This window comes from Rhodamnia argentea, chromosome 9, assembly GCF_020921035.1.
Source record: "Rhodamnia argentea isolate NSW1041297 chromosome 9, ASM2092103v1, whole genome shotgun sequence".
Classification (NCBI taxonomy): domain Eukaryota; kingdom Viridiplantae; phylum Streptophyta; class Magnoliopsida; order Myrtales; family Myrtaceae; genus Rhodamnia; species Rhodamnia argentea.
Genome location: NC_063158.1, coordinates 23,744,075 through 23,752,720, shown reverse-complemented (window position 1 = coordinate 23,752,720; position 8,646 = coordinate 23,744,075). Strand labels below are relative to the sequence as shown.

The 8,646-nt window shown below is 37.0% G+C and overlaps 1 protein-coding gene across 1 annotated transcript; it reads right to left on the bottom strand.

Moving 5' to 3' along the window:
• Positions 1 to 1,496: 1,496 nt before the first annotated feature.
• On the bottom strand, positions 1,497 to 3,476 carry LOC115739690 (disease resistance RPP13-like protein 4). The gene has a single exon (XM_030672912.1). It carries the CDS (start codon positions 3,474 to 3,476, stop codon positions 1,497 to 1,499), a length of 1,980 nt encoding a protein of 659 aa, XP_030528772.1.
• Positions 3,477 to 8,646: the final 5,170 nt, after the last annotated feature.

The window sequence follows — 8,646 nt, the reverse complement described above, 5'->3', positions numbered from 1 at the left end:
CAATGCTGTTGATTAAATTCCAGCATTGTGTCCTACATCATCTCCCGATCCTGTCGATTTAATTCCAGGATCGTGTCGAAATTTGTTACATACTTCTACTATTGCACATATTGGGCCGTCGAAGTTGTTGAAAATCTATTTGTAACGCGCCTTTTGCGTCAATCTACTGCATTTGACACTCTTTGTTCAAAACTGACCCAGAACTCCTTTTCGGAAAACGAACGGATTAAGTTCGATAAAAGATTCTCGCGTTAGTAACCCTTTTTGGGCTATAATCATTTTGGGCCTAGAACCCATAACCAAAAAAGCCCTGTCGAAGGATTTCGATGCGCAACAGTTAGATTATCGACAGCCAATATTTGATTATAGTGACATGAGCGTCTAATAACATAGTAAATAGTAGCGTTACGTAAAAAAAAATAATCACAATACAGCCAATTTTAAATCTTACAAAGTTGGGAAAAATAATTGTCGAAGTATCAATAAATGCAGAGGATATCAACAACAACTCTTGACAACGAAGTTGTCACAAGAAAATGAAGGAATGTGCGAATATTGTTAATCTAAAAATAAATCAACTGAACGCTGAATATGCATTATTGAAAATCTCTTTAGATTACTAATTTAAATTGCATATTTTTTCAAGATATCGAACCATTTTTTTTATATAGTGTCATGAATGATGAGATATACATCAAGTCTAGCCAAAACAGAAAGATATCAAATGGTTACCAAAAAAATAGAATAAAAAAGAGCAGAATTTCCATAAAAATAAAAGTAAGATGAAATATCCGGAATTGGAAGATTATCTCGAAAAAAAATCACCTCTAACTCTGTGTAGATAAAAAGGAGAACAGTGAAGAAACCATTTTACTATCAAGAAAAATAAAATCCTACACAAATGACTTGCCTGCCTTTCCTACAATAAGGCAATGACGCAAATAGAAGATTATGACCTATAGAGGAAGGAAAATCCTTTCGTGACGGTCCGACAAGATTGTCGGTTGTTTGTTATCGTAGATTCACGCACCATCATCGCGTGTTTTGCATAAAGCACTTATTAATTGAAAAATTGCAGAGTCAAAAATAATGAAAGTATTGTCAGATCGTTATGGTAGCAAAGCCCATAGAAGAAATATATCGAACAAGGTAAATTTGAATTCTTACTTTATGCTTTATATTTCTTATTGATTCATATTATTTTCCGTGCTCGAAACAATGCATGTACCTATATTTTCAATTTATAAATATTGCAAGTTCGATATTATTTTCAAATTGTAAGAATAAAACTTCTATTGACGTGAGTTTTTTTTTTTCTTATAACAAATTGCATGTTACTTCTCTTGCTAAAATTCACATCGATGCCAATACTTAGTATAATACCAAATACATAGTTTTAAACTCTTGCGACACTCGAGTAGACAGGAATGCAGAAACCGAACAATCATACAGACATTCAACATAAAACTGAAAAAAAAAATGCATGGAAAGTTTGCTCATTCCTCTTCCTTAGCATGGGGATTCATCCACACGCCATAGCCATCGCAAGGGAAGAACTGGAGCTTTGGACACTGAAACTTTTCCAAGTAGACCAGAGATGGGAAATGGGCTCGCAGGTCCAACCACTCGATCTCGCAGTTAGGGAGGAACTTGAGTCGCAAGAACCTGACCAACCAAGGATCAGAAAGGCAAGAATCACAGTCGAGTTTCGCAAGGTTACCTCCTCTGATGTAGAGCTTCTCCAGATTTTTTGCTTCTGCACGAGTTAGCCACTTTGGCAAGGAAGGTCTTGGGTAGCCACGCAAGTCTAGCTTCATCAGCTTACCAAGAAAAGGCTCGGAAGAAGGCTCGCCTCTGCTCCAACTGTTGTCGGATTTCTTGTGCTTCTTAGAGGATTTCAGGCATCTCTTCGAGTTGCCTTCCGTTCCCCTGGGAGATGAGCTGGATTTCTTAGGAGCTTGGATCCATGTAATCGTCAATGACTTCAGTTCAGGCAACTTGGATAAATCTTCTTTATGTTTATCTCCTAATTCATCTGCTTTATCCAGTCGCAAACTCAATTTCCACAATTTCGGCATACTTGCCAAATCAGAGAGCACGCAAGATTCTTCGTTTTGTTTTCCGTCTTGGTAAAGCACAAACCCCTTGAGCACTTGGAGCTGCCGCAGGTCTCTGAGACTCTTGGGCATGTGGCTGATCATGTAGCACTCGGAGAAGTCCAAGTACGCGAGTTTCTCTAGAGAACCAATTTCCTCGGGAAGTTTTTCCAGTCTTTGGCATGCTCTTAGATCGAGTATTGTCAGTTCATAAAGCTGGCAAATAGAAGCAGGAAGTTTTGCAATCTTTGCCAGACCTTGAAGGCTCAAGTATCTCAGACTCTTCATCGCGCCAATTCCTCTCAACAGGGATGGCGCATCGTCCACGTCGATGTTATGATCCGGGGACACCACCCACCGGCCTAGGTGAACAACTTTGCAACTAGTAAACGAATCCAGTTTCAAATCGAGAAACTGCTCATTCATGTTGAACAATATCTGTAATTTCCGTGCCCCGCTCACTAACATTGGCTTCGAGAGTTGTCCACCTTCGACCAAGCATGCCCTGGTGCACTGAGAGTACGTTGGCGTCGCATTACCCTGGGAATCGAAGTCCAGGAAGTTAGCCTCCTTTGCTAAAGTTATCAGGACCCGCCGCATAAATGGGTGGAGCTGGCAGCTGTTGGGGACAGGGCTTCGCCGCTTTCCCTTCTTATGAACTAGCATGATGAAGCCCTTCTCGCCGAGCTCTTTGAAGAAATTTTCCGCAGCTTTCTCAATGTCCATGGATTGGTTTGAATCCGGGACTAGGAATCCCTCCCCAACCCACCAATTGATGAGAACCCTTTTCTTTATGACTGCCTTTTCCGGGAAAGCTGTGAGACACAGCAAGCGATTCTTGGATTTGTCATCCAATCCATCATAAAGTTGCCGCACGCCCTGGGCAGTTCGGCTCGTGGACATTTTGAATCTGTCTTGCAGTTTTGGAAACATCTGGCCGCTCTTTGAATCTGCCGCAACCTTGGGTAGGCCAGGCGTGCTTGATTTGGCCTTCAAAAGATTGGGAGGAGCAGGCAGCTTCAACTTCAAACTCGAGATCTCCAGTTCCATCTCCTGCAGCTTGTCTTGGAGAGTTTTGTGGGGAGCCAAGATCTTTGCATCCATCATGCTGCTCACTTCGCTAGCTAACTCATCAGCTCTCCGGCGCCACAACTCCAAGATCAACTTGAAGTGAGAAAGATGGCTTTGGATTTTCTCATGCAGCTTAGTAACCTCAGGTGGCCAACCATCAGGACCTCGAACCTGATCTTTGCTGATATTGTCGCGGTCGCTCCGCCTCCCATCATTATTCACACTTCCTCCAACAGAGACGTCGTTGATTTTATATATCGAGTTCGCCTCATCAAACAGAGACTCTGAACGGTTATCATCTGAGTCCATGGTTTTAACGGAAGCCATAAGTCCTCGGAATAGAGGTGAAGCGCACAAAGGAACTAGAGCTCAGTTGGCTTCCAGGGGAGGGTTCAAGCCTGGAAGGGTAACCGAAGAAATAGAAAAACAAGAGCAAAACAACCACCAAGTATGAAGGATAGGAAAGTCCGGTCGTGCTCGCTCCTTGTCTCCTTAAGTAGCGGGAAAGTTGACTTTTTTTCTTGGAAACTTCTAGCTTGACAGTCTGACAATATTGTAGTTATTTTTAACCACACGATTTTTCAATCAATGAGTGCTTTAGACAAAACACGTGTGATGGTGTGTGGGTCTATAATTGAAATTGTACCGTTCGGGACGATCTTGTTAGGGAAGCATTTCCCTTTTTTTCCTTTTCTTTTTCTTTTTCTTTTTCTTTTTCTTTTCTTTTCCATTAAATTTGAAACTAGACTTATGCCATGTGCTATGTAAAAGAGAAAAACAAATATTTGAATAGAAATTGTCTTGGAGTTAGAGTTTTGTAGAATATGTTGTCTGTCCTATCATTTTAGGAAGGTATTGTTAGAAAACATGTGAGAATCCTTTATGCAGAAATCAATAGATCTTCGATTTCATGATTTTACAATAAGAATGACGAAAATATAACTTGATCCATAGCATTGAAATTTAAAGATGATTGTTGCCAAAATAGGAAACCATGAGGAACTCTGATTTCTCTCCCTTAACCCTCTTTACTAGTACGTTGTTTATTCCATGGAGGATATTACGTCGTTATTAGGTGGAGAGAGGACCAGACTCTTTTAACTCTATTAATAGGTGCCTCTTCAAGAGGTGCCTTCCATCAAGGCATGTTAGTTGCACATTTTCATAACCAATGAGTTTTAGCATTTAAATAATTATTAAACTATTAATTTATCATATGGACCACAATTATTCTTGCATTCTCCCAGTTGGTCTGTAAGAGATTTTTTTCATGATTTAATAAAGACCATAATGTGCACAATAACTTTATGCTAAACCTTTTTTAAATTGGCTATCACATAATAATCATAATTAAGTAGAAAAAACTAATGCGAGTCATAGTGGTTGTATGTCATTAATCGACACAATCCCTTCTACGTACTACAGCTTTATCTGTCTACTTAACATGATTCATAAATGTACCTATAGCAATGGTCCAGCCATAATGTCTTTGTTAGAGACTTTCATGTCAAACATTCATCTACTGTCATCATGTATACTAAATAGAAAACAGGAAATATCATAAACACATAAATGAGCTTGGAGTGTCAAGTACATAAACTTCATGGAATCATAACATTGTATCATTAATGAAGTCCAATAATGTCCATCCTTTCAACATGTTCATTAAATATTTTGGGCAACAGTCCTTTTGTTAAAGGATTTGCAATCATAAGGTTGGTGCTTATATGCTCAATTAACATTCTCTATTTCTGAACTTCTTCTTTAACGGACAAGTATTTAATTTCCATGTGTTTAGCACCCTTAGAATAGTTGTTGTTCTTAGAGAAGAAAACTGTAGCAGGATTGTCATCGTAAATTTTAAAGGCCTAGCAATATTGTCGACAATCACAAGCCATAAAATAAAGTTCCGCCCCCATAATTCATTAATAGTGGCCTCAAAACATACAACAAACTCAACCTCCATAGTAGATGCATCAATGACTAATTGCTTCATACTTTTCCAAAAATTGCCCCTCCAGCAAAAAGGAACAAATAACCAAATGTTGATTTTCTTGTATCGGTGCATCGGGCTAAGTCCGGATCTGAATATCCAATCACCTCAAGATGATAAATCTTTTATAAGTGAGCACATGATCCTTCATTCATTGCAAATATCCGAGAACTTTCTTTACAGCTTTTCGGTGATCCAATCTTGGATTACTTTGATACCTACCCAGCATTCCGACAACAGAACGGATGTTTGGTCCGGTGCAAGTTTGAGCATACATTAAGGGCGTGCATGGCAACATTTCTACTCTAGAAATCAACTTTCTGGTTAGAAGTTAATTTTTCCATTTCTACATTTGAGCAGAAGTTGATTTTCTACTTAGGAGATAAGTAATTTCTTTTTTTTTAACTTCTTCAAGTTGCTCCAGAGCTACTTTTGGAGCAAAAAATGCTCTAGAAGTAAAAAAATGAAGTTACGTAGCCAAATGGATTTCTACTCCATAAGTTGCATTACCAAACGAATTTTTGCTCTAGAACACTTATGGAGCAAGAATTCTACTCTATAATTGTTGTCATGCGCACCTAAAGCTCCCAACAATAGATGCATAAGGAATATTTTTCATTTGATGTTGTTCCAATTTATTTTTTGAAGATCAGATAAAGCTAATTTGTCCCTTTCTGCATTGAAACTACTTCTGTTGAATATTTATCCATATTGAATCTCTATAGAACTTTATTAATGTAGGCTTTTTTAGACAATCCTAATAATCCTTGTGATCTATCACGGGTATTTCTATTCCTAGTACATACATTACCTCGCCCATATCTTTCATTTCAAAATTCTTATAGAGAAATTTCTTGGTTTTATGTAATAGATCAAAAGCATTAGTAGCAAGCAAAATGCCATTGCATACGGAACTAAAAAAATAAACTTGCTTCCACTAACCTTCATATATATACACCTATCAACGGTGTTTTCTTTAAATCCAAAGGAAGTTATGGTAACATCAAACTTAAGAGACCATTGTATCGAAGCTTGTTTAAGTCCATATATTGCCTTATTTAACTTGTACACCACGTGTTCTTTTCCTTTAACTGAACAGCCTTCGGGTAAGGCCCATATAAACCTCTTCCTTTAAATTCCCATTAAGAAATCTAGTTTTGACATTCATTTGGTGTAATTCTTAATCAGAATGAGCCACCAAAGTCATAATGATTCTAGCCTTATACCATTCGATATCTCCTTTTGAGTCACGTTTGGTCTTAAAGACCCATTTACACCAACCTTTTTACATCCTTATATATCAGAATTGATTCTGCTCCATAGATTTTGACTCTTCTTTCATGGCATTAAACCCCTCGGTAGAATCATCGCATTCCATGGCTTGAGAAAATGAACTTGGATCATTACCAATTCTTAAGTTAATTTCCTACTCTTGTGGATAAACTACATAATCATTGGAAATAGCTGACCTCTTTCTCTTTGAGATCTTCTTAATTCAATTTCTTGTGGCTTAAATACTATAGGTTCATTATCAACATTTTCATTGTGGAGTGTTTGATCATTTGTTTATTGTTCTTGATTGTTGTTGGGATGAATTATAATATTAGGAAGAACTTTGGAAGTTTTGTGTATAGGAACTTCCACCCTAACTTCTTGAATGCAACCATCACGCGTTCTTTCGCTCCCACCGATGTCGCCATTCTCAATGAACCTAGCATGTTCATGTCCAATCTTGTACTATGATTAGGATAGTAAAATCATATCCTTTGGATTTTTATGCATAATCAATGAAGTCACCAATGGTCGTTTCGAAAATTCAATTTCTTTTCATGTGAATTGTAAATTCGTACTACTGCTAGACAACCCCAAACATATAGGTGTCATACACTAGGTTTCCCATCTGTCCACAGTTCAAGGAGAGTCTTTGCAATTGCCTTATTAGGAACCGTATTTAATAAATACATAGAAGTCTTTAATGTATACATTCACAAAGATAAGGGTAGAGATGAGGGTAAAGATGAATAACTTATCATACTCTGAGCCATTTCCATTAAAAGATAATTATGCCTTGGCACTACACCATTTTGTTAGGATGTACTTGGCATCGTGCATTGAGCACAAATATCATACCTTTCAAGGAATTTAGGAAATGGACCCGCACATTGCCCAAATTCATTATAATTTCCATAATATTCACCACCTCTATCCGACTTTACTCTTTTCAGCTTTTTATCTAATTACCGCTCAACTTTTTTAATATACACCTCAAGTGCATTCGATGATTGAGATTTATCATGCAATACATAAATGCAACCACAACATAAAAAATCATCAATAAATGTGGTAAAATAACTTTCTCTACCAAAAGATGAAACATCAAAAAGACCACATATATCGGTGTGTATAATTCCAAGAAGTCTATGCTTTTTGTGGCACCTTTCTTAGTGTTTTTTGTTTGTTTACCTTTAATATAGCCAATATACACTCCAAGATCAATAAAATCCAAATTCGGAAGAATTTCATTCGTCACTAATCTTTGCATTTTTTCTTTGGATATGTGGCCCAAATATTTACAAGTAAGCAAAACTCTCATCCACTAACTGCGTTTAGTGCCAACACTATTATGAAAAGGCATTAAAATCTCAGCAAAAGCATTATCAAGTTTAAACTTGTATGGACCATCACATAAAATTTCAATTCCAATAATATTATCATTCTTAAAGAAAGTAAAAGATCCATAACCAAACTTAAAACAAAATCTCGCTACATCAAGTTTTAGCAAAGAAACTACATTGGAGGAAAATGTAGGTACATAAAGGGTTCAAAACAAATCCAAATAATGATTAATATTTAAGATCAAATAGTAAGTGCTAATGCCTTCAACTAGAGCTTTGTTTCTATCCCCATGAATACATAGCTCTCATTTGGCTTTATGGTTTGGATCGTAAGAAATCCCTGCATCATATTGAAAATATAAGTGGTGGCACTAGAATCAATCTACCAAGTATTATGAGAAACTTTTAGTAAAGTTTTATTCAAAGCATACTAAAGCACAAGGCTTACTTTTCTTTTCAAACCAAGCTTTACGCTTGAAGCAATCATTTTTTTTTTTGTTGGACACACAATCTTTCTTCAAGTGTCTAATTTTATTAGAAAAGTGACACTTAATAAGATTGTGTTCATTCTTGCGAATTGAAGCCTTAGAAGAGTCATTCAGGATGTGTAATCATTTCTTCTTACTCTTTCCACCTTTCGTTTTGGAATTCTTTTCGGTTTCTTGATGACTTGAGAAATGAGCACTTTTGATTTCTTTATCCTTATTTCCTCTTGAACAAGCATACTGACCAATTCATTTACATTCCACTTTTCCTTTATAGTGCTATAATTCATCCGAAATGGCCCATACTATTCATGCGGCAAGGAATTAAGTATGAATGGTACTAAAAAGTACTCATTCACGTTCATTTCCAAAGTCCTTAATTTACT

Excerpts from the sequence above, each read along its gene's own strand:
- LOC115739690 (XM_030672912.1), bottom strand. The coding sequence starts at position 3,476 with ATGGACTCAGATGATAACCGTTCAGAGTCTCTGTTTGATGAGGCGAAC.